A 26,767-nucleotide genomic window follows, 5' to 3' on the forward strand; every position below is an offset into this window, starting at 1 on the left:
ATGAAATATTTCTGGTATAAAAGAAAGTTTAGAGAAAAACACAACAAATAGCCATATATGTACCACCCGTTAAAACGTCATAAAATGTTACGGTGACAGCCAGGGCCCCCGGGCCATGTGCCCTACCCACAGGTGTCCTTCCTCCCCCGAGGCAACTGCCGTCTGGAATGCGCGGGCCTTGTCCCAGTGTCTTGTACTTTCACCACACACGTGGTCATTTATAAGGGACACAGTGCCGTCTCCCCACTTGGAAAGGTCACGTGTCAGCACCGTGCTGCCTGAGTCCCTCTGGAGGGGCCTTTTCACACTGGATGTAACACATTTAAGCCATCACTTTCCAGGTACCCTCCTGCGGCTCCTGAGGGTCCCCAGGGCAGGACCGGTCACTCCCCAGCTGCCCTGTCCTCCTAGATTGACCAAAGCCAGTATCAGGGACAGGGACAGGCTACTGGGCCCGCGGTGGGCAGAGTGGACAGGGGCATCACCTCTAAGCACCGCCCTCCCTCCTCAGGGTGGACACAGCCCGCAGGAGGCAGGACACGGGCCCCTGGAAGGGGCTGGGAGTCAGAGGGTCATCCCTGGGCAGAAGCCCGACCCTCTGGGCTGAGCCTCTGGAAAGGAGAGAGAGGTGACATGACTCACCAGGGCCTCGTCAGTCAGCAGCTGGGCGGCCATCCCTCCACTGCCCACGGCGACCAGGGACGGCGGGCTGTGGTCGGTGGGGGAAAAAGAGGGAGGCATAGTGAGAGACCAGGCCTAGGCCCGCCTCCCAATACAGATAGACATCTGCTTGCACAGAGGCAGGAGGGAGGGACATGCACCCATGTTAGCAGCGAACGTTCAGGGTGCTTACCGCCAGCAAAGCACTGGACCAACGTTTCTCACTTAATCCTCCTAACACCCCTGCAAGGTGGGCTATTTCCACCCACCCCATTTCAGAGATGAGGAAACTGAGTCCCAGAGAGATAAGCGACTCGCCCAAGATTACGCAGCTGGTGTTGGAGTTGGGCAGAGTTCCTCGGGAGGCAGTGGTTGCTGTCTTCCGAGTGCACACACGGACACTCGTACATGTACCTCCCCCAACACACACACATTCACACTCTCTTCCACTCCCACGGGCTGGTGGGAGCAGCAGGACCCTTTGTCTTCTCCCAGTCACCCTGCTCAGGCCCCCTCCTCAGGTCTGAGTGCTGGCCCTCACCCTTACCAGACAACCCAACACTGCCCCCCACCCCCTCGGCCGCCTCTCTAGATCTCATGGGGTAACTGTGAGGTTTAAGCAACAGGTGCAGGTAAGATCCTGGGGCCGTGCGGCACACAGACGGGCTGGTACACAACACCTGTTGTCGTTACTGTTGCTGTCAGTCACGTGTGTTCCAAAGAGTGGGATGCAGTCACCTGGGGGTTCTCGGGGGTGGAGCTCAGAGGCCCATGAAGTGATGGGGACTGCACCCAGGGAACGCACACCCAGCTTCTCTGACGAGCTCAGGGAGAAAGACCCAGCAGCAGCTAGAGTGTCCTAACACCCCTCCAGCCTTCGCCGGTCTCCCTCCCCTTCCAACAAAACAAAAGCAGGGCTCAGGGCCCCAGACTAGGCAGACGGTAGTATCTAGTTAGAACTGCCTGGCTTTGCTTTCATTTGTTTTCATGTGTGTCTCCTTTTTCACAGCAGCGCCCAGGTTCTATTTACAGCAGTCACACTGAGTGCCCTTTTAAACTAAGGTGGTTTAAGGTAAAAAACAAAAGTGTGCCAATAAAAGGCAAAGTAAAACAAAGGACAGGGGACACAGGTTAGGACAAATTCTTTAAGTTTAAGACATGTTGGTTCAGTCCTGGCTCCACAGTGACCTTCCAGAACTTGCATGCCTCTCATGACAGGGACCACACTATCTGGGTCACCAACACTCCTGATTAGACAAAATGTACCCCCTCAAACCCCTGGCTCCTCATGATCACCCAGAAAAACACCAGTCTTCTCCTGCACAAAAGCCCTTTAGCTACTGCACCATTTCTCAAAGTGCCAGAACCACTAGGAAGGCTTATTAAAGTATTAATATTCAGAATACAGATTCCTAGGCCCCTGCTCAGACCCTCTGTCAAATCATCTGGGATGGAGCCCCAGAATCAGAATTACTAAACATGCTTCCCAGGTGATTCTGATGCTTCTTAAAATGTAAGAACCACCAGAAACAAACACAACACTGTAAATCAACTATAGTTCAATTAAAAAAAAAAAGTAAGAACCACTAGGACAAAGAAAGGTCTTTTTGAGGCCAAATGGCCCTACCTTTCACAAACAAAAAGCCAAGTGAGTTTAACCGCACGGGGGCACACCTACGGACAGCTGGAAGAAGCCTTCAGGGCAGCTGTTCCCCACTGGGAGCGATTCTGGCCCCCAGGAGACATTTAGCAATGTCTAGAGATATTTGTGGTTGCCACAATTTGAGGAAGGGGGTGCTGTATGGGCATTTAGTGGGTGGAGGCCAGAGATCCTGCTAAACATGGTACCCTGCACAGGACAGTCCCCACAGCAAAGCATGTCAACAATGTGAAGGTTAAGGCACCCCACCGAAGACCACAGAGGGTCACAAAGGCACAGGCCACATCTCCCACCACCCTCCTCCGTAAACTAAACAGTACCGCGCTGGGACCGCAGTAAGCCTCAGCAAAAACATCCTCCAGCTCACAACTCTCCAGTGGCTTCGCACTCAGCCTTCACTGCTGCCCGCATGGCCTGGACAGTCTGCTCCCCCCAACTCTAGTCCCCCTCAAACACATGGCCCCAGGCACACTGGCCTTCGAATGTGCTCTTTCCTTTGCTGGGAATACTCTTCCCCTGGCTGGCTCCTCACTGTCAGCCCAAACGTCACCTCCTTGGAGAAGCCCCCCACTCCCATGGCCTTGAGCTCAGCCAGCACCCCCAACCCCACCCCACCAGCTTCTTACAGTGCGCATCATTATCGACTACTGTCTCTTTCAAAAGTTGTCTTCAAGTTTGTCATCTGTCTTCTCCCCACCAGAGCGAAGGTCCCAGGGAACAGGAATGATCATTTTTGGATTGTGTCTCCAGCATCTAGAATAATGTCCAGCACACAGGAGGTACCCAAACATTGAGATGATGAATGAATAAGCCAACTTCTATCACCGGCAGAGATGCAAAGAAAGGGGCCTCCCACACACAACTGAGGGAACAGAGTCCCTCAACCTTACTGGAAAGTGAGCTGGCAATACAGGAACCCCATAACCCAGCAGCCCCGTTCCCGGGACTCTGTCCACAGCAACAACAGCTCCGTGTAAAAAGGGATTCATGGAAAAAAGATGTTTATAATAGCACTGTTCCTAGAATCCAACCAAACCAACAAAGAGAAAAAGGGAAACAAAATAAGTACCCATCAGCAAAGGAATATCAAATAAATGGTGGGGCAAAGCAAAGGAATGTTAAATAAATCTGTTCTACAAAGGATCAGGCTACCTTAGAAAGAAGGATTGGGTTCTTCACCTGCTGACAAATCTGTGATGTCATCAACGCAGAAAAACAAGCTGCTCCCTGTTAGACCTAACTGCAACCCGTCTGTACACAAAACAAACCAGTACATGAGGCCGTGTGCTTTTGCGCAGGGTTTCTGAGCCTGGGGAAAGGCCACAAATGATGGACACCAGGTGGTGCCTCGGCGGGTGGAGGAGGAATGGGAAGACGGAGTTATTAATTTCTTTTCTTTGTATTCTTTTGAACGTTTCCCTGGGTGCGAGACATCGTATTAATGTCGTAATTTTTTCAACAGAATTTAATTTTTAAAAGTGTGTTCTTCCTGGACAGGGGATCTCTGACTCCTATCCCTACACCGCAAGGTCAACACCACTGGCTTTGTGGTGTTGTGGATGTGGATGTGACCAGAGCTGCCTTACCCAGGAGGCACAGAGGGTGATACCTGTGGGGCCCATAACAATGTCCTAATTTCTTTAAGATCATAAAAAAGAAAAGGTGTATCTAATCCAATCTGGATTATATTTATCTTTATATCAATGCAATAACAAACTAATTTTTACTTAGTTATTTTTTATGAACAAACGAGCCCATGAAGGCAATGAAGGCACAGAAGCCCTGGAAGTCACGTGTACCAGGCTGGTGGCTGTTGAACCCAGCGTGGCCTGAGACCTGTGTGGCTGCAAAGCCGGTGGTTCCCTCCCTCCTTCTTCGAGTTTCCTGGCATTTCCTTCCTTCCATTGTTTCGAAGGGGATGATTCCCATGGGGGGGGGGGGCGGGCGCGGGAATCCTGCAACTTTGTGTCTGATTAGCTGAAAGGAAAAAGGGACTTCCCATCTGTCTGGTGGTTAAGTGTGGGGGCTCTGGAACCCTGATGCTGGGTGTAGAGCTGGGTGTATCACTTATATCTCTGAGCCTTGGTTTCCCCATGTGTGAAATGGAGATGATGAGGCCCCTAAGTTGGAGTTACTGGGGGGCTTATAAAGGAAGTATTCTCTGCAAGAGCCCAAATCAGCACTTCCTGGGCCCAATACACATTCCCTGAACAAATCAACCCCTAGTCAGGAGCAGGAAGGGGACTGTGACCCTCTTTTAAAGAAGGTCCTATGCATACTACGGGTATGTGTATACACACACACAAGACTACTCACCGCCACAGTGTAGAAGAAAAAACAGAAATAGGGTGAATGACCATATCAGTAAAGAATGAATAAAAAAATTAAATAAAAAAATGAAAAAGTAAAGAAAGAAGGTCCTGTGGGAAGCTAGAGAAGAAACAGCCCCCACCCCTACATCCCGACGCCGACACACTCCTGCCCTCCCTGGCCCCCAGCTCCTCCTGAGCACTCTAAGGGCCAAACAAGGCTCTGAGGGGCAGGAAGGAGCTGGGTAACCTGGGAGCCCAGGACAGGAGACACACAGGACAAGAAGGGAGGTAGCTTTGCTAGGCCAAGTGTCCAGGTGGACACAGTCTTTCACATACTCAGACACACTCATACACAAACACCCAGGAACACCCGAAGACAGAGACACAGGTAGACACACAGGGACTGGTAAAGACACTGACAGAGGTGGACCTTGGAAGAGAGACACACACCACATGCTCACAGAGACACAGCTACAGAATGAAAGACAAGACACAGGTGGCAATCTGGATGGCACACGGAGGGCCACAGACACACACACAACCAAGGATGTGGATGGACACTGGTGGCCACCCAGAGATAACCCCCCGACACACAAACACACACACACACACAGAAAACAAACGCAAGGACACAGGAGGCCACTCAGACACACGCACACGCAGACTTACACGGCCATTCACACACACACTCAGAGACGGCCAGAGCCCCAGTCTCAGGCAGACACACACGGTCACGTGCACACGCAAGTTCGCCGCCTTCCCCGTCACACAGGACACTTGGCCTAGCAAAGCTACCTCCCTTCTTGTCCTGTGTGTCTCCTGTCCTGGGCTCCCAGGTTACCCAGCTCCTTCCTGCCCCTCAGAGCCTTGTTTGGCCCTTAGAGTGCTCAGGAGGAGCTGGGGGCCAGGGAGGGCAGGAGTGTGTCGGCGTCGGGATGTAGGGGTGGGGGCTGTTTCTTCTCTAGCTTCCCACAGGACCTTCTTTCTTTACTTTTTCATTTTTTTATTTAATTTTTTTATTCATTCTTTACTGATATGGTCATTCACCCTATTTCTGTTTTTTCTTCTACACTGTGGCGGTGAGTAGTCTTGTGTGTGTGTATACACATACCCGTAGTATGCATAGGACCTTCTTTAAAAGAGGGTCACAAACAGCCTCCCCTCTCCCCAGCCCTCAAAGCCTCGCTCAGAGCCGGCACGCCCCTGCCCCGGGCCTGCACAGCCCCTTCCCGCCCGCACACCCTCCCCTCGGGCCTCACCCGACACCTGAGCCCTCATGCCCCCTCCCCTCCTCAGTCAGCTCGTCCCCGCCCCTCAGCCCGCACACCGTCTCCCGGCCCGCACAGCCTCCCCTCAGCCCGCCTCTCCCCAGCTCAGAGGCCCCTCACCTGGGCCCGCACGGCCCCTCCGCGGCCGGCCCGCGTCCCTCCACCCTCACCTCCCGCCGCGGGACTCACCGGCGCAGCTCCGTCAGGACAATGACCGGCGCCCCAGTCTTCCCCAGGCCGCAATGCGCCTGCGCAGACAGGCCGACTACACATCCCAGAAGCCCGCGCGCCGCCGCCGACGTCCAGGCCGCCCCGCCCGCGGAGCCGAACGGAGCCGACCGGACTCGAGCCCAACCGAGACCAGACCAAGCCCCTCCACTCCCAGAGGCCCTTTCGGCACCGGCAACCGCGTCCAGGGGGGTGGGGTTTCGGGAGGGGTTGTTGAGGGATGGGTGGGGAGGAGGCACAGGAGGGAGAGGAAGAGGGGAGGGAGGGGGGAGACGGGGGAGAGGTGGGAGAGGTGGGGGAGGGGAGGAGATGGGAGGGGAGAACGGGGAATGGGAGGGGGAGAAGGGAGGGAGAGAGGAGAAAGGTGGGAGGGGGTAGGTAAGAGGGGAGGGGAGGAGGAGAAGAGGAAGGGGAGAAGGCGGAGGGAAGAGGATCACTAGGTCATTATTGCTGAGTGGTATTCCGTGGTACAGATAAACCCTAACTGGCTGCTACGTCTGGGATGTTTCCAGTTTGGGGCTGCTCCAGTTTTAATTTTCTTTTCATTGTGGGAAAAACACTTAACATGCGATCTACTCTCTTTAACAAAATGTTAAGGACACAATACAGTATTGTTTTTGTGGCATATGACAGGACTTCCTTCTTTTTTAAGGTTGCAAGATACATTTTATGTTTATTCCACATTTTCTTTATCCATTCCTTTGTGGATGGACATTAAGGTTGCTTCCAAATCTCAGCTATTGTGAATGCTGCAGTGAACAATGGAGTGCAAATAATCTATTCGAGATCCCGACTTCAGCTCTCTTTGGTAAATCCTCAGAAGTGAGAAGTAAGATCATACAGTATTTCTAATTTTTTTTGGAGGAAACTCCATACTGTTTTCCATAGCAGCTGCACCATTTTATATTTCTATCAATAGTACAAAAGTTCCATTGCCTTGATAAACTAACTTTTACTGGGATAAGAAACATCTCAGAGACCTTGAAATCGGGTGTTACAGGCTAACTTGCATCCCCCAAATTCATATATTGAAGCCTGAAGTCCAATACAACTATGTTTGGAGGTCAGGTCTTTAAAGAGGTGACCGAGTTAAAATGAGGCCATTAAGCGTGGACCTTAATTCAACCTGACTGGCGTCATCGAAAGAAGAGATGAGGACGCAGACACGCACGGAGGGGTGACTACGTAAATTCAAAGCAGGAAGGCAGCCATCTGCAACCCAAAGACAGGCCTCAGGAGAAACCAACCTTGCGGACATTTTGATCTTACCTCTTGAGCTGTGAGCAAACGCACTTGAGTCTGAGCCACCCAATCTGTGGTGCTTCATTAGGGCAGCCCTCCAGACCAATGCACCTGGGAGGTGGGACTAGAGGCTCTTCAGAGCGCCTGGCTAAGGACCCAAGATTCCGTGCAGGGGTGTGGGAGTTTGGTGATGCTGCAGGTGGGTCTGTGTGTCCTGGCGTCCCAGAACTCTACCCATCCCCCAGGATGTCTCGTCTGATGTGTACCCAGCTCACAGGTACTGGTTGCTGATGGGGCTCATTTTTATTTGAATGTGCCAGTGGCCACAAATGGCCCAAAAAGTGCGGAAGGACATGCAGAACCAATCTGCCTGTTCAGGGACCCCCCCTCCCGTGACTATTAGAGATGCCCAGATGGGGGACGTGGGGACATAGAACACTCAAGTAGAGAGAGAGAAGCCCTATTGTCAGATGGCATTGCCAATATTAGGGCTCTCGGTGCTTGTGCCAGGTATGGGGCTGGTTTCAGGAAAGACACAAGGGGCGAGGGTGGGCCCTCTACTCCGTGAGCCGGGCTGGTGTCCCATGAACGAGGGTTCCGCCCTCCTGACCTCATCACCTGGAAAAGACCCCACCTCCTAACGCCATCACCTTGGGGGTTACGTTTCCACGTATGAGTGGGGGTGGTTTATAGCACTGTCCCCGTGGAGCAGGGGGACCTCTGGCCCCAGGTCCTCATCCCCCTCGGGAGGCTGGCCCCACCTGGATCTTCTCCACTATCGGAGTAGACCCTTCCCCTTCCCAGGATTCTTTCCAGAACCTTCCAAATCCCAGAGCAGGGGTCTGTGTTCCCAAATCCAGAAAGCAAAGGTCCCCTCTTACTTAAGAACTACGTGGCCTCTCCAGAGGCAGAGACCCTGCAAGGGCACAGTGCGGGGGTGGGGCGGGCTGAGCCTCCCCCCCCACCCTCAGGGCAAGAGTCCAGCTGGCACCCCATTTTCACACCAGTTCCCTCTACTGCCTGTCTGCTTTCCTCTCTCCCTTTCTTCTCCTCCTCCCCACTCCTCCTCCTCCTCCTAAACTCGATTCTGATCTTTTTATCCCCCCTTGGTCACTTTCTGGAAGTCTGTCACGATTGGCAATTTTGTGCATTTAGCTGTTTACAAAATATTCATGCCTTTTAAAGATTACCTCATCTTGAGTCTTGTTCTCCAGACCCCTGTTCTTCTTGTTTGACTTACTGAGGCGACATTTTAAGGATATCTAAATTTTAGTTCCCCAAAGAAGAAAATACTCGAGAGCAGGATATTTTAAAATAAATAATTTCAACAGATAAGTTTACATAACCGATTTTTACTGACCCCCAGGAAAGCCTTACATCTGTTTTAGTGTTTTCAAAACAATGTACTTTCTAGATCATTTGACTTTTCAATGTTAACATTCATTTTAAGCCACTATTAAGGCACATTTTCTCTCTTTTGATCACCTTCCCTTTAGAATTACATAGAACTTGATTAAAGTCTCTTATTTCCTCTGAAAACACTGTAATTTAAAATGACAATAATGATATTAACTAGAACCTCAAGAATATCATGTAGGAAGAAATCCTCAAGGGTGCTAGTCCCAATGTGAGCTACTCTGGATTGTTTGTAAATCAGACTGTCTCCTTTGAGGAACTGTATTCAAAAAGGTTTGTAACAAGAACAGCAGCCCACAAATGACCACTCATTGCCCTTAGGAGGAGTATTTCCAGAACGTTCTATGAGGTACATGCACTCTGAGTTCCAAGCTCCTTGGATACCAGGAGCACAGACACTTCCTGCGAAGGCCGCAGCTGGAGTGGGCAGTGGGAGTTCTTCCCGCTGTAATCTGGAAACGCTGATTCCCTCAACTGAACACACATGCCTCCCTGTCACCTCCGGACCACCTTCCTGTAAAGGTCAAGGTCAGTCCTTCTGGGATAAACTGCGGGAAACACTTGTCAGTTGTCACCGTATCTCCTCTCTAGTAGCCCTGGTCTCTCCCTCTTCTTAGAAGGATACCAGTTCAATCAGAGGGGGCCCAGCCTTCTCACTTCATTTAACCGTCATTTCCTCGCCAAAGCCGCATCCCTCCAAACACAGTCACACTGGGGTTTAGGGCTTCAACAAGTGGATCTGGGGGTGGGAGGGATACGATTCGGACAGTAACAGCCACTCCACAATAAAATGCGGGGTTTAACCGGCATCCTGCTTTAGCAACACATCAACAAAGTCTCTCAATTTGGTTTTAAGCAATCTTAACCCTATGACTTCAAACAGTAAAAGACATCTTTCAACAATATCATACCGAGACCCTCAGTTGCCGGAAGTTCAAGATCTGAGTTCTAAGTTACCCAGAGCAGTTAGATACCAGCACCATACACGCTCTTTAGGACTTGGCAGTCCTCTTCCTCTCGAAACTGTCATTACCGAGGACCCCCGACCTCCAGTCACCTCAGGTGCCTACAGCTAACAGTTCCGCTTGGGTGTGGTCTGCCTGCTGTACTCCATGAGCTAGAAGATGAACGGGGCTCTTACTTGCCCCATGCGACCCAGACACCAATCCCTAACGCCTCCAGTCCTTCAAAGATGCTGCTGCCTACGACACAATCTTCATCCCAAACTCTTGATTTGGTCAAGTTTCTTTAACTGCAAGCGGAAATGAGCAACACACGCAGAAAAGGAAGTACTGAAGGGATAATGGGTCGTTTGAGGAATCTGCAGCCTTACAAAGAACAAAAACTACAGTTGCTCCGAAGATGACAACCGTGAGGACACCAGCACCATCCCTTTAGGGAACGGCCTTTGGCCGACACAGAGCCAACTGAAAGCCCCAGACAGGGCTGGAGTGTCCGAGTCCCTTAGGACTGTAAGAGGGGGCGGCCAGTTACTCAAAGGAAAAGAAGAGACAGTGTAGTCTAAAGAAGGCAAGGAAAATTGGGCAGAGAAAACACACACACACACACACACAAACCCCACGTTTTTAAAAGTTTTGATATTGCAATTACGAGTTTACACTAGAATACAGGTCTGAAAAAAATTTTTTTCATTTAGTATAGTATCTTTTATGGCTGTATACATTTTTTTTCAACAGCTGCATATAATTCTACTGAATGAGTTCAACATAATTAACTTACCCATTTACCCATTACCCTAAGTTCCTAAGAGTTTATCATTAAAAAAAATTTTTTTGCCATTATACATTTACCTACCTTTGTGCACTTTGGTATCTGTGGAATATTGATTCAAATGGTCTATACATACAGCAATCTAAATAAAGGACAATGGAATTGCCTTGTTTTTCACACATTCACCAAAACTGGGCATAATCAGTCTTCGATCATTTAAAAACAGTCTAATTGGCGGGGAAGCAGCTATGTCATCATTTTATGTTCCATTTCCTGATTATTAATGCTGGTGGGTAATTTTCATCAGCTGTTTTTATTCCATCTTCTTTAAACTGGCCGTTAGCTTTGTCCATTTCTCTACTGAGCTGTAGATGTTACTATTACTGCTTTGTAACAGTGCTTTGAACATCAGAGAATACTGCCCTTTGTCGTATTTGTTGCAAACATCTTTTTCCAGTCTCTCATCTGCTAACTTTGACGTTTTCCACACAAAAATGTTACTCAGCTTAATGTCAGCTCCTGCATCATGTGTAATGCTTGAGAAGGTCTGCCTCAAGCCAGGGTTAGAGAAATACTGTGTTTTTCTTGTACTTTAATATCATACATTTAAATCTTCGTTTTTTATTCATTTTAAAATTTTTTTTTAATTGGGAGGGGAGGTAATTCGGTTTACTTATTTATTTTATTTCTAGAGGGGGTACTGAGGACTGAACCCGGAACTTGTGCATGCTAAATAGGCCTGAGCTCTCCCAATTAAGCTGTACTCCCCCTACCCACACCTCTTTCTGGGTGATGAAAACATTCTAAAACTAACTGTGGTGGTGGTTGCACAACTCCGAACGTACTGAAAGTCACTGAATCATAAACTTTAAATGGGCGAGTTGTATGGTATGTGAATTATATCTCAGTAAGACTGTTTCCCAAAAAGAAAGAAAACCTCCACCACCACCCTCTAAATCATGACAGATGAAGAGAAAACAGAACGTTCGTGGTCCTTGTTAAACTGTCCGTTCTCCGGCAACACTCAGGGCAGCGTATTACCTGCCCTGGGGTGGCCGAGACGAGCCTCATCCTGGCCTTTGTCTCTGACAGTTCTCTCCTGTTCTTCCCTCATCCCCTGGCTCTGCCGCCCAGATGTCCTCCAGGCGCCTGCATGCGCCCCTCCCAGCACTCCCTGGCTCTCTCTCTACATCATTTCTCAGCACGGGACACCTCATGTACTTATTGCACAGCACGCATTTCAGATTTTTGTCTGTCTTCTCCTTCAGGATCTGTGAGGACAAACATTTTTGTACATTTTGCACCTTGCTGTATCCCAAGCACCAGGAACAGTGCCTGGCACATTAATGCTCGGTTCATGTCAGTTTACTGAGGGACTACGGCCTCCCAAGGCAGTACTATGTACAGTCCTTGCCGTATCACGATTCCATAGATGGTCAACATGAGCTTGTCAATTTAAAAAGGTATGGGGACTTTTACTGGACTCTCAGCAAATTTACACATTTAACCTGAATAGAAACATCTTTGCCAGACTGAGCCTGTCTGCGCAGAGACGTGTCCAGCCTTCCATTTACTCTATTTTCTAATATTTTAAAAATGTTCAACTTAACACCTACATTCATAGCTAATTGCAGTATATATGTTTTTGTGTTTTCGTGTCAGTCTTGTCAGTCTCAGAACAAGATGGGATGTTTTACTGTTTTTATTTTATGCTGTAGAAAAATTGAGTATCAAAGGAACCATCTGTGGTGCTTTTCTACAGGTGAAGGAGTTGAACTACCTTCTTCAGTTTATTTCATGGCTGTTAACCTGTACAGGTTTCCTGGCTTGTTCATTTTAAATACTACCCCCTGGCTAGCCCCACACTCTATGGAACGCTTTTGTTCTAGCCGGCCTGTTCTCACTGCTGAGTGCCCGGTGAGGGTGAGCGCTCCCCATCAGCAGTGCTGGACACCCTCGTATTTACTCACAGAGAGCGAGTGCAAGCCACCGTGTTGCCCTGTGTGTCGCAGAACCTCTCAGTTCTGAACGTGCTCATCTTTCCTACCTCCTGGGAGAGTAAAGAGCTCTCTGTCTACTCTAAAACCTGTGTGTTTCTTAGTCTGGACCTGCCAGCTCATTTTACTTACAGCTGAACATCACTGCAAGGAAACCTTCGTCTTAATGCACTAGGTGTAGAACTGTGTGCTAAGCAGTTTAAGTGGATTGTCTTACATATTCTTAAAAATAAGTGTTCTAAATGGGAAAGTAACATGAATACAATTTTTATTTTGGGGGGGTGGGTAATTAGGTTTATGTATTTATTTTTAACCAAGGTACTGGGGATGGAACCCACAACCTCATGCATGCTAAGCACGCTCCCTACCACTGAGCTATACCCTCCCCACTGTAGTTTTTATTTCTAAAAGATTAAGCTGGCTACAGTGATAAAAGTGCACCTGAGGGAAGTAAGGGGGGGAATGGTTATAATACTCTGCAGAAATCCAAATGAGATGGTTGCATCTTGGACTATGATCTTGAAACATGGGTTGGGAAAAGGGGGGTGGAGCCTAGAGGTATGGAGAGGACTGAATCTAGAGGACTCGGTGGTATGTGGGTGAGGGGGAGGGAACAACTGAGGGTGACTCTCCGGTATGAACTCTCTGATGGTGACCAAGGTGTACACTCTGCCTGAAGGCTTTCCCGCACGCTTTACATTCATAGGGCCTTTCTCCAGTATGGATTCTCTTATGCAGCGTCAGGTGAGCAACCTGGCTGAAGGCTTTGCTGCATTCCTTGCACTCATAAGGTTTCTCTCCTGTGTGAATCCTCTCATGCAGAGTCAGAGATTTACGGTGGCTGAAGGCCTTCCCACAGACGCTGCATTCATAAGGTTTCTCACCTGTGTGACACCTCTGGTGACAGATCAGAGATGCCCTCTGTCTGAATGCCTTCCCACACTCCAGACACTCATATGGCCTCTTGCCGGTGTGGAGCCTCTGATGCTGAACAAGGTAGGAGCCGTCGCTGAAGGCCTTCCCGCACTCGGCACATCCGTAAGGCCTCTCGCCAGTATGAACTCTCTGGTGCTGAACGAGGTGTGCAACCTGGCTGAAGGCCTTGCTGCACTCCTTACAGTCATACGGCTTCTCTCCGGTGTGTATTTTCCGATGCTGTGCAAGGTGTGCGTTCTGGCTGAAGGTCTTGCTGCAGTCCTTACACTCGTAGGGCTTCTCCCCAGTATGAATTCTCTGATGGTGGGAGAGGTGCGTGCTCTGCCGAAACGCCTTCCCACACTCCTTACACTCGTAGGGTTTCTCTCCAGTATGCACGCGCTGATGAAGCGTGAGCGAGCCACGATGGCTGAAGGTTTTCTCACAGGTGCTGCATCCATAAGGTTTCTCCCCTGTGTGAATCCGCTGATGGACGGTCAGGGAGGAGCCGTGGCCGAAAGCCTTCCCACACGCATTGCATTTGTACGGCCTCTCCCCAGTGTGAACTCTCTTATGCTGAATCAGCCCAATGTGATCCGTGAAGGCTTTCCCACAATCAACACAGTCGAAGGGCTTCTCTCCGGTGTGACAGTACCTCCGATGACGTAGAAGAGAAGCGTTCTGCCTGAACGCTTTCCCACAGTCAGTACACGCATAGGGTCTCTTCCCAGTGTGGATCCTTCGATGATGAGCCAGGGAGGAACAGTCACTAAAGGCCTTCCCACATTCACTACACTCATAGGGTTTCTCTCCAGTATGGACTCTCTGGTGCTGGGTGAGATGTGCCAGCTGGCTGAAGGCTTTGGGACACTGCCTACACTGATAGGGTTTCTCTCCGGTATGGACTCTCTGGTGTTGGGCGAGATGAGCATTCTGGCTGAAGGCTTTCCCACACTCAGCGCATTCGAAGGGCTTCTCTCCTGTGTGGATTCTCTGATGTTGAGCAAGGTGGGCACTCTGGCTGAAAGCTTTCCTGCATTCGATACATTCATAGGGTTTCTCTCCAGTGTGAATTCTCTGATGAAGAGTCAGAGTTGAGATTTTGCTGAAAGTTTTCTCACAGTCACTACATTTCAAAAGTTTCTTTTCTCCATAGACTTGCTTGTGTGTTTTAACAAAGGAATGTGTTTTTAAGCTTTTCTTATCTGTGTCAAAATTATACATTCTCTCTTCAATGGGAAATACCTGTTTTATATAAGATAATGTACTCAGACGAAAACCTGTCCCAGCTTTGTTAGAGTGGCCCCCTTGCTCAATAAGGGAATCTATATGAGTGGCTGATTCTTGCCTAAGATGTGTCTTCTGACTTACCAGCTCCTTCTCAAACAGGTCTTCACAATTCCTGTTTTCCCCTAAGGTGGAACATTCAAGGTCATAGCTTTCAAGCTTTTCCATTACCACTGCCTGGGATAACTTTTCCTCACAGATATCCTGGTTTGGAGATAATTCCTTTGTCATCCACACATACTCCAAGTCTGAAAGATAATAAGAAAGCAAATGCCTCCTTTATTTAATGCTAGAAGAACAGAAACTTCCAAAACAAAACCATGTGAATCAAAACAGCTCCTGAAACCCACCAAGGTACTTGTTTTTGACAGTTGTTAAAGTTAGGCAGAGTGACCGTCCTTGCATTTCTGGAATAAACCTTCCTTGGCTACAGTATGCTATTTTGACATGACTTTTTATTTAAGATATTACACCGATATTCATAATCGATCCTTGCCCAATTTCCTTTTTCTGGTGCTGTTTTGCTGAAATTTTGGTTTCAAATGTTATGCTGTCTTCATAAATACATTTTTCGGGTAGTTTTTTATTCTCTGTCACAGGACACTTCAAAGAACGTTGGTATTTATCCTCACAGGTTTTACAGAATTTATCTGTGAAACCGTTGGGGGTTGTTGCCTCCTCTCTTCCCAGAGGCAGTTCTCAGGTCCCTTTCTGCGTCTCTTCAGTGGTAACTGGTCTGCTTAAACTTCTGTCCCTGGGGTCAGCAGTGCTAACTGCATTTCCCTAAAGTATCATCCATTTCATCCAGGTGTTCAAACTATTCATAGAGGGCTGGGTTTTAAAAATAGTCATATAATTCTTTTAAGAACTCAGGCATCAGTGGTCATTTGCCATTATTTCTTTTCTCTTGTTTTCCCTCGTTTGTCCTGAAGTTTTATACATTTCATTGGTTTTATTCATTTATTTTCATCAGATCTGCTGTTTTCTAACTCCCTTATTCCTACTTCTATCCCTCGCAGTATAAATCACTATACATAACTTATTCCAGCTTTGCTTACATTCATTTTGTTCTTTTTCTAATATTTTGAATTGGATGCTTAATTCACCTATGTTTTATTGTTTCTTGGCTATTAATGTACATTATTAGGACTGTAAGTGACCTGCCAACAACCACGTCTTGAACCTTTGAGAACTGAGAGCAGGAAAAGGCCACATTACAGGCCACAGAATAAACTGACCTCCTCACTTGAAGCTTATTTCCCTGCAATATATGTACACAGGCTCTTATCTAGCTTTTAAACCAGAAAAACAGCTTTCAAGCACAATAAGGAAAAAAACATTAAGTTAAAAAATTGAATAAAATAACCTGAGCCCCAAATCCCAATGAGTACAATAAAACTGGGGAGGCAATGGACAAAGAAGAAGAAGGTAACATTACTGAGCTATTTCTTCATCTTTCATATGGGTATCAAAAGATGAATCTCAAGTGGACGAACTTTAAAATATAAATTTAAAAATATATCATAAAGTTAACAACTTGTAGAACTAAAATCTTTCCGGTTAAAGGGGTGGGACAGTGTGAAGGGGGGAAAAGACATAAACAACAAAACAAAACAAAAATAACAACAATAAAAAAGAAACACCAAAGAGAAAAATAATTAAAAGCAGAGCAAAGAACATAGCTATAACACTTGCTGACTCAATAAATCACATTTTAAAGAAAGGAAAATATTTAAGCCAGTTTGAAAAACTAAACACAAATCTGTCTGAAGAATTCAGTAATGCTGAAAGTCAGGGATGATTATAACAATGTGGTACTTGAGCAGAGCTGGGTAAACATCAATGGAACATAACAGAGTTCAGAAACAGTGTGGTGTTTGCAGGAAATCAGGAAAGGTAGAGTGGTTACGTCACACCATGGGGAAGAGAAGACCCACCTAAAAAACAGTGTCCGGACAGGAAATCTCAATGTGGGAAGGACTCTGAGAGGTGCTTCCAAGCACTGAGTATCAGGGAGAAGGAGCATGCTGAGAACGGTCTTCCCGCACTAGCTACCGTGCACTTACCAGGGCACAGGCCTCTCGTCACCTCTTCCATCATCCAAGGCTCTTTATCTTGCTCCAGTAAGGAGATCACATCTGGTTTAGAAATGCAAAGACCTGCATGTAAGAGAAAACAAGAAAATTAGCGATGCTGTGGATATCCCAGCGCTCTAACAGGGTCTAAATGGTACTGAGAGACGAGAACCATTGTAGGGAAGTGCTGATAAAGACATGAAAGACCACGAAGGTGCAAAGACTCGTGGAGGAGGTGGAAGGACGAACACACTCTTACCCAGTGAAACCAGGCTCCTATAGTTCTCTATCATCACCTTCTTGTACAAAGTCCTCTGAGCAAGATTCAGCCACTCCCATTCATCGTGGGAGAAGTCTATGGCTATATCCGTGAAAGTCACTGAATCCTGAAATGAGACAAACATAACCTTGCTCAGTGTTCATGCCCTGACTTAGCTGGCTCCCAGGTAAAGGGTTACGCTGTTCACACTTTGGGAGAAAAAAAAATATTGTAAGTAATTGCACGGGGAGGTCTAAATGATCCAGGTCAGGTAGTTAGTCACTGTGTAACTCTTCTGCCTATATAATTACATTGTACATATTAGGAAGAAGAAAAAATATGAGGTATACTCTTTGCTCCTGAAGCACTTACAATTTCACAGTGTGAGAAGACATTCTCATATGTAAAAATGTTGACTGCATTCAACACAGTATCATCAGCACTAAATTATCTACATTAGGAGCTAGCTCACTTTTCCATGTGGAGAAGTTAAAGAGCTCTGAGGCTGCGAGGCCAAGGTTCAAGGAAGGATGCTGACCTGAAGAACGTGACTTCAATCTCCACAATGTATTCTAAGAAATCTTAGTGTTCTTGAGATGTTAAGAGATACGCCTAAAGAGTGAAAGAAAAAAATGCCTGTCGATATTCTTTTCTCATGAAATAAAAATATACTTGGATCAGGAGAGAACATACTTGGGAGATTGTTTTTTAATAATCTGCTGGGAAGTATCAGGAGAGATCATATAAGGTGAGCACATGACAAGCAACCTGTTCCTCGTTACGGGGGCTAAATCTCCTTTCTTTTTTTTTTAAATGGAGGTACTGGGGATTGAACTCAGAACATTGCACGTGCCAAGCACGCACTCTGCCCCTGAGCTATATCCACCCCCACAGACACGGGCTAAATTTCTAAGCAGTCAGGCAGTGATGCCAGTCATCCATTCTGTGGCTGATGGCAGATTTTCCACTTCTTTTTCTGTGATTTCACTTACATCAGTATCTAAGAATGAGTTTTAAATAAATGTCAGTCTTGAATAAAACAGAAGAAGGTTAGATTATTCATAAGAATTCAGATGCTGGCACTGACTAGCTGGGTAATCTCGGCCAAGTCAATTAACTGCAGTGTGCTTCAAATTTCCCACCTTAAAAACGGGAATAATTTTAATACCTACCTCATAGTAGCATTGTGAGAATTAAGTGAAGGCATAGTACTTGGCTAAGTGCTCAAGAATTATTACCTATTATAACAACATAGGAGAGATGGGAAAGAAAGAAGAGGAGGTGGCTGAGAACAGGTAAACATCTGGTTTAATATTTCAATAAAAGCTTTATTTATATTTTATTTTACTAATGTCAGTATACTACAGTAGTTAAGAACATGGTCTCTGAAGGCAGACCACCTATGTTCAAATCCTGTTCAGCTCAGCAAACCTAAAGTATTAGTTTTCTTTTCAACCTTTGAAGATATTTTAAGCAATTCAAAAGAACAGTCTATTGCATTTACATGCAAATATTTACCATTTCTGTTGCATTTCCTTCATTATGAATGTTCCAAGTTCCCTTCTGGTCTAATTTCTATCTGAAGAACTTCCTTTAGTAATTCTTTTAGCAACCTGTCAATGAATTTTCTTAGCGTTCATTCGTATGAGAAACTATTTCACTTTAATTCTTGAAGGCTATTTTTGTTGACCATGGATTCAGGGTTGACAGTTCTTTTCTGAGTACTTTTTGAAAAACTGTTCTACATCCTTCTAACTTCCATAGTTCCTGATGAGAAATCCAGAGTTACCCAAATCACTGTCGTCCTGCATGCTAAGCATCGTTCTCTGTTTGCTTTCGAGGTTTCTCTCCTTGTCTTTCGCTTTAAGCAGTCTGATTACAAAGTTTCTGGGCAGGGATTTCTCTGAGATTCTCACACTGGAGATGGATGAGCTTCATAGATTCATAGATAGGTTTATGTCTTTTGCTAAAGTTGGGAATTTTTCAGCCCTTATTTCTTCAAATATTTTTTCTACACTCCGCTGTCTCTTTTTGGGGGGACTTCAATGATACAAATGTTAACCATTTTGGTATTGTCTTACAGGACCCTGAGGCTCCATTCAATCTTTTTTCTGTGACTCAGAGTCGATAGTTCCTATGTAACCTCAAGCTCACTAACTCCTCCCTCTGTCATCTCCACAGTGCCACTAGAGCCCACCCAGTGAGCTTATTTTGGTCATTAGAGTTTCCGTTTCTTGTTGATACTTCCTATTTATTTGCTGAGACGATCTTTCCATTTGTTTCAAAAATCTTCATCCTCACTTGTTGGCGCATTTTTATAATAGTTGCTTTAAAGTCTTTATCAAATAATTCCAGCATCTGTGTAACATCAGTGTTAGTATCTGGTGATGGTCTTTCCCCTGCAAACCGAAATTTTCCTACTTTTTCATTAGCTGAGTAATTTTGCCTTGCCTTCTCAACACGCTGGTTATCACATTACAGACTCTGTCTTGTTTAAATTCTATGGAGAATGGCGATGTTTTGTTCGGGCTGCATGTTCTAGACAGCATCCTGTGGGTGGTGCTTCGACCGCAGTTCCATTTCCAACGCCTCTGCTGTGATATCGCCTTCGCCCCCCTTGCAGACCGCTCACGGCCAGCCTGAGACCTGGACGGCGGTCTGCGCCGCAGCTCACTGCTCACGGGCAGACACGTGCACGAGCAGCTCGGAGCAAGCGGCTTAGGAGCGCACAGAGAGCGCTCTGTGGTTGACCTCCTCCCTCTCTGGGATCCCTTCAGCGCGTTGTTTCGTGGAGCAGGCGGGGGGAGGGGGGGGGCTTCCCTCTTCAGTCCTGGTAACTGTGGCTCATTTATCATTCCATCCCACCGTGCGCTCACCATGACTGTACCCCGACCTGGGGCCAAGCAGGGAGCGGACACAAGCAGGAAAAAAAAGCAGTGAAGGTTTACCCCACCCTCTAGGGATCACAGCTTCTCTGATCATAGACAAAATTTATCTTCCCTCAGAGTCTGAGACTCTTGCAGACTCCCACTGCCACCGCTGGGGCACAGGGAAACAAATTTTTTTAAGGGGTATCTCCCCACTCCCACAATGCCGAGCAGCAGATCCCTTTCCCACTTCTTAAGGCTAAACTAGAAGGTTTCCCCTGCAGTTCTTTCTGTCCATGCCAATATCCACTTCTGAGCTCTGTGCTTGCTGGACTCCCGCTAAGAGATACCAGGAGGGGGAAGAAAAGGTAAACACACCGCAGGTTTGGAGGGACTTCACATTTTGGGTTTCTTCCCCATTGTGCCTGCTAATCACTTTTTAGAGACCTCAAATTTCTTCACAACAGCCCTTTGTAAGTTAGGTAATGTTATTATTCCCATTTTACAGTTGAAGAAACTCAGATTAAGGGACACATCTCGTATAGAGTGCCGCTAGAATTTGTACCCTGGCAGTTTGGTTCCAGAGTCCATGTTACTAACCTTTATGCCATATTCTGCCACTTTTAAAATATTTTTTTCTGACAGTTGACAACAATGGTTTCAAAATGTATAAATGCTCTAAGAAACAAGTTCCATTGGTAGTACATGTTCTGTGGCATTGTATCCGATAAAAGGTGTTTTGCTTTAAGTTGCTCATTGTGTTTTTGATATAAAATAAGAATAGTTTTATTATTCTAAGTTATTTTTACTTGGTTAGTTTAAGTAAATGAATCAATTCTTATAATTTCTTACAATAATTAATTTGCTGATGATACTCATTTAGCACTTTAATCAGAACATGAATTACAGTTCTTTAGGTTTTATTAGTCAGTAAAATATTAAATTAAAAATATTCTGGAGTAAATTTAAGTAACTAATCCACAAGAAATGAAAAATTAGGAATTTGGTTCAAGAAAATCAGAACAAGGGAGGAATGAATAGATGGAACACACGGAAATTTTAGGGCAATGAAATTATTCTGTATGATACTACAGTGGTGGCTACGTGTCATTACGCATTTGTGAAAACCCATAGAATGTACAACATCAAGAGTGAACCCTAATGTAAACTATGCACTTCGGTTGATAGTAATGTGCCCATGTTGGTTCATCGATTGTACCAAATTTGCCACACTGATGAGGGATGTTGAAAGTAGGGGAGTTGTATGTGCGAGTGGGGAGGGCTATGTGTGAACTCTCTGTATTTTCTGCTCAATTCTGTGAGCCTGAAACTGCTCTAAAAGAATAAAGTTTATTACAAAAAAAATAGAAAATCAGAGCTGAGGGCAAAAATTGAACCGTAAGAATGGTCCCTGCAATACTCATTAAATAGCAAACTGGCAACAATTTGCCTGTGGAACAAGAGGCTAATTGAACAGACTGTGGTATTCATCCTAGAAAGAACAAACTATGTCGTACATACCGCGGTGTTTTAAGACCTGCCGGGCACCAGTCAAGTGGGGAGGGAAGCCCTGCATACTCTGGCCAAAATGCCCCCATCTCACCTGGGCCTGCAGATCTCTGCCACTTCCTTCAGGATGCAGCTCAGACAGCCCTTCCTCTGTGACTCAAGTTCTCCCAAGGCCCCCTCCCTCCAACAGTGAGCATGACTGTGCAGCATTTCTCACCGGGTGGCAGAAAGGAGCTAAAATAAGGCAGATTTCCTCCTTCCAGACGGTGGCGTATCATAGAGCTACATCAGTCTAGAGGAAGGGGCACCTTTTTCTAATTCACCCAGAGGCACTCATTCGGCCTAATAACGGCCCTTCCCCACTCCTATGCAATAAGTCCACTCTCCAGCTGCAGCACTGATCACACTGTACACATAAATGCTTGCTGCCTTTTCTTTTCTCCAACAGATTGTGAGCTCTCTGAGAGCTAGGAAGGGGATGTAGGGACTACACAGATCGTGGCTCTCAAACTTCCTCTAAGGACAGTATTTCTGCGTTGTCAGATACTTACGAAAAGACTAAGTGCAAGGGAAGAGCTCACAGTAGGTCATTTGAGTGAAAAATAAACACAGAAGAGGAAGAAGAGGAAGCTCTATGAGAGGGCACTGGGCTGTCTGAGTCTATCTAAGGCCCCATCACTCATCAGAAAGAGAAGAAATAGGATCCAGGCCCAAGGGTGGAACTCTTAAGCAAATAATTTTCAGAACAAAACAAGCATTACCAGATCTTGAAAAGCAGGGCTATTTTAGGAATAAAAAGGAAATACTAACCAGGGACATGGCTTCAATTCCTATCACCTCCTCCTCTTCCTGGCTCCCCATCTGGAGAAGGGCTTTACCCTGAGAGGGCAGAGCTGGGAGGAGAAGAAAGGAACAGTGAGAGACTGTCCAGCTCTAACAATCACAGCCTAGAATCTTTTCCCTTCAGCTTCCTCTGTTCTCACTCCCCCACTGCCACTCCACCTTCCCCTCACAGTCCAGGCACCTGCGGGGAGACCTGTAATTTACAGCTGGGGTTCTGCTCTGCGCTGGATTCTCAAGCTGAGCACAACCCCTCTCTCACTCAAAGACACCAATTCGTTAACCTCGGAGGTCTGTTAGGCATGCTGCAAATGTTAATGCTCTGACTTAACCTTCACGTCTTCAGCGAAAATAGGCAATACTGTCAGTTTCACATATGAAAGCTCTGGGAAGTGAAGTCTTTTGCACACGTCACACCGCTTGTAAATAACGGAAACCTGTCGCCAACCTAGGTCTGCCTGACTCTCTCACCCAAGTTATTTGCTCAAGCAGACACCAGAATATAACAGAAAGTACGCCCCCATGCAACTAACTACTCAGGATTTGTAAAGAATCAATGAGACTTGGAAAAACCCATCTTCCCCAGAGATGTTACGACAGAGTCCATGTGGCTTGCAGATAGCGGGACCAAAAAACTGTCAGGAGATCCAGGTTTTCACATTGCTTTCTGGCAAATTATAGTTCTGAAGGAGTCCCCTGTTCCCCTCCAGCCAAGTTTCTTCAATCAGGAAAAAGATAATAGTATCTGACTTAATTCTGGTTTCTTTCCTCTAAACACCATTGCTTTTTCAAAGCATTATTATAATGATAATTAGAAGGAACACTTATTGAGCACTCACTATGTGGCAGGGACTCCAACAAATGCTCTACACGTATGAGCTCACTTAATCCTTATAACAGTCCTATGAGGTATATAGTAACACCTTTATTTTACGTAACAGAAACTGGGTCAGAAAGTTTAGGAAAAAAGCTTGCTCAGTGGAGGTCTTGGGATCTGAAGTCTTGAGGTTATTTAACCCCCTCAGGGTTAAACTGGCAAAAGCCGTTAAGAATACCTACCTTGAGTAGTTGTTGAGGGGATTACATGAGAGCCAGTACAGGGGGCACTCTGGAGTCGGCCTGTCCTGGACGTGAATCCTGGCTCCTCCACTTACTAGTGATTACTTGTCCTCTCCCTGTTTCAGTGTCCTCATCTGTAAAAAGGAGATGAGGGAGCTTCCACTTCATAATGTTGTGAGGTTTGGAGTTTATATCCCCAAAAGGTCTTAGAACTGCATCTGGCCCACATAAGCACTCAGCAAACTTTAGCTACTGTTCTTACACTAAAACGAGCAAAGAACAGTAAGGCTATGAGCAGTACTAGCTTCCCCTCTTTCGCTTTACTCATCCTGGCTGGGAGGTTGGGGGGTGAAGGCAGAGAGAGAGGTCTGAAGGAGGAATGCGGTTATATTTGTTCATCTACTAGAAGGTGACTAAGCCGTGGAAAGGCTTGGATCCCTCAGCACTTCCAGAGGAAGCTGTGAATAAAGCCTTTCTCCCAAGTCCCCATCCCACAGTGATATATGGGACAGGACTCAGGTTGAAAAAAAATATTAAATACTGAGGTCCTCCTTGAAGAGCAGCAGAGCACTCAGAGGTAATGTTCTAACGGGGGAACACTCTCCCCCGGGGCCCTTGGAGACACTCACACTGATCTGGAAGGGGAGTATCTGGCTAGGTGACTGCACAAGTCAAGATCCCTCCCTGAATTCGGCTCCTTATTCTGGCCCGAGGCGACCCTCCAAATCTTTGGACTCCTGAGTCCACTAGACTTTGAGGCCAGGGACATCCTCCTCTAGCACTTGGGCCCGAGGAATAGCACCCCCGAATCTTAATTTCCACCCTTGCAGCCGCACCCAAGCCCTCTGTCACTCTTACCTCCGTACTCAGTCCCATGGTCGTGTGCAGTGTCCCGGCTTCCACACCCTCCATGTGGGGCAGGCAAGAGATGCTTCAGCCGCGCCCCCCCAACCAGGCACCTTCCCAGGACTCCAGGGCTTTGTTCCACACTGGGCTCCTGGCGGTGGAGTCGGGTGTGTGTGTGTGTGTGTGTGTGTGCGCGCGCGCGCAGGAGAGGGGGGACGAAGAGGTTCTTTTCTGGTGATGTTTCCAAGTCTCAGCCACGTAATATCATTCACTCACTGCAACACACGCCGCCTCTCACATGCTGCTGAGACGTGCGAAGTGCGCAAAAGACACGCACACAGGTCCCAGACAGACACTGCCCTCCTCCGCGCCCCACCAGCCGCATCTCAGAACCCCCATTCACACACGGACCTGCTTCCTCTTCCCTGTCACACACACACACCACGCACTGCAGGCCGCAGTCGCACGTCCATGACGCCCGCCCCCACCCAGCCACGGGCGCGGTCCCGAACGCCGCCCTCTCGGCGCCTCTCCAGGACCTGAGCCCAGTCACAGCCGCCGCCCCGCCCAGGTTTTCTCCTCAGGAACTGCCAGACTCGCTGGTGCCCGGACTTCAAGCCGTTGCCGGAAGTGGGCGTGCCCTTCCGGTGCAAGGGCCCCTGGGAAACGTAGTCCCGGAGAGTGGCGGCAGCTTTCTGAAATCGGGCGAGGAGGCTGTTAGGCGGGGTTCCTCTCCCAGGCCTGGTGATCACTGTCCCCTTTTGGAGCCTCCTGGTCTGGAACAGAGCCGCCTGGAAGCCTTTCAGCCCAGACTGCGGTTCCCTGAAGGACCAGCCGCCTCCGTGAACAGAGCTGAGTCCCGGAGGCTTCTGGGAGCCGTATCCAGGCTCGGACTGCGCAGGTGCAGCTGTCAGGCTCAGAGGGACCTGTGAAGCGGCTCACCGGGGCCTCCGCGAATGGTGGGCGGGGTCGCAGAAGGCGTGGAGCGCCCTGGCTCAGAGCCAGCGGAAGTCTAGGGAAATGGGCGGGGCCTAGGAGAGGCGAATCTGGGGGCGGAGCCTCCAGGATAGAAGGTGAGTGAGTGGGAATTTGCTTGGTGTTTTGTGCGCTTGTGATTTGTAACTTTATGAATGTATATGTGTGTGAGTAAAACCTGTCTTATTTCATGCCTACAAGTTCTCGCTCTCTGATATAATCTACACCCCCAGCCCATTTTGGAAACCAAAGTCTGTGGCATCTACAGCTACAGCAAATGTTAAAACAGCCCAGCTCGTAACCAGAGTAACATAAAACCTCATGCTTAAAAGCTTAATTACCTAGTTTCTATACCTAGTACATCACGTCCAGGTTTCAGCAAAAATTACAAGGCACGCACAAGAAGAAACACTGTTTGAAGAGACAAAGCAGGTATTGGAACCCAGAAAATTATGACAGAGATTTTGGAATTATCATACCAGGAATTTAAAAAAAAAATTTGATTAACATCTTAAGGTCACTAATGAGAAAAGTAGGCAACATGCAAGAACAGATGGATAATGTAAGCAGAGAGATGGAAACTGATTATCCAAAGGAAATGCTAGAAATTTAAAGTGCTAAAACAGAAAAGAAGAATGCTTTTGATAGGCTCATCAATAGATTGGACACAGCTTAGGAAAAATGAGTGAGTTTGAAGATTTGTTGATAGAAATTTCCAAAACTGAAATACAAAGAGAATAAAAAAAAAATCCAGGATATCCGGGAACTGTGGGACAACTACAAAATGTGCAACATAGGCATAATTAGAAGAAGGAAAGGAGAAGAAATATCTAAGTAATGACAGTTTTTGAAAGTTAATGACAGTGGCCAAACCACAGATTCAGGAAGCACAAATTCCAAGCAAGGATAAATACATGCAAAAAATATACACCTAGGCATATCATATTCAAGATGCGTAAAATTAAACACAAAGGAAACCTTGCAGGAAAGGAGAGGCGGTAAAAATCACCTAAGAGAGGAAAGAAAACAGAATGACAACTTTTATTCTTTTCTCTATTTTTTTGGAGTAACTTCTATAAGATAGGAATAAACCATTTCTTAGTTTGGTAGAGCTCACTTTTAAAGCTATCTGAACAGGGTTTTTCTAGAATGAGAGGTCTTTGACAACATTTTGCTTTAATATTCTCTATATTTCTTCATGCAATTTTATATTTTTCAAGGAATTTAACCCCTCATTTATATTTCAAATTAATTAGCTATATAGTTGGTTGTTTAATTCTCTGCTGTGTCTAAAGTTATTGCTCCTTTCCTGTTCTGCATCTTTCTTTTTTGGCTGTTTGGTTGGTATAAAAAAATCTTTGTCTCTTTCTTTCTCTCATCAGAGGCACTGACATATTCTGAATATTTTCAAAGAAGAGCTTCCAGTTCTGTTTATCTGCTGCATTTCACTGAGTTTCTCTCTTTTTGCCTCTCTGCACATGTCTAACTGCACTTAGATTTAACACTCTTCTTTACTTGAATACATACTTTGTTCTCGACCTTTTCAATTTCATGACAACTGTACTTAAAACTTAATGACCCCACAAGTTCAGCCATGTAGTGTTTTATCATCTAATTTTAA

At 46.6% G+C, this 26,767-nt stretch overlaps 1 protein-coding gene across 7 annotated transcripts in view; it reads right to left on the bottom strand.

The window, feature by feature from the left end:
* Positions 1 to 24,947, bottom strand: part of LOC102520406 (zinc finger protein 470) — a 39,429-nt gene extending 14,482 nt beyond the window's left edge. Inside the window, exons 1-7 of one of the 7 annotated variants that reach the window (XM_032487519.1) lie at positions 24,184 to 24,947; positions 23,326 to 23,459; positions 22,237 to 22,319; positions 17,051 to 17,177; positions 16,783 to 16,875; positions 13,483 to 14,964; positions 13,143 to 13,398 (exon numbers count right to left, since the gene is read on the bottom strand). In XM_032487519.1, coding sequence (XP_032343410.1) covers positions 13,143 to 13,398; positions 13,483 to 14,964; positions 16,783 to 16,875; positions 17,051 to 17,177; positions 22,237 to 22,287 — 2,009 coding nt within the window. In that variant the 5' untranslated portion in view covers positions 22,288 to 22,319; positions 23,326 to 23,459; positions 24,184 to 24,947. The other 6 variants (XM_014552747.2, XM_032487513.1, XM_032487514.1 and 3 more) reach the window with 6 other exon arrangements.
* Positions 24,948 to 26,767: the final 1,820 nt, after the last annotated feature.

Source organism: Camelus ferus, chromosome 9 (genome assembly GCF_009834535.1).
Source record: "Camelus ferus isolate YT-003-E chromosome 9, BCGSAC_Cfer_1.0, whole genome shotgun sequence".
Classification (NCBI taxonomy): Eukaryota; Metazoa; Chordata; class Mammalia; order Artiodactyla; family Camelidae; genus Camelus; species Camelus ferus.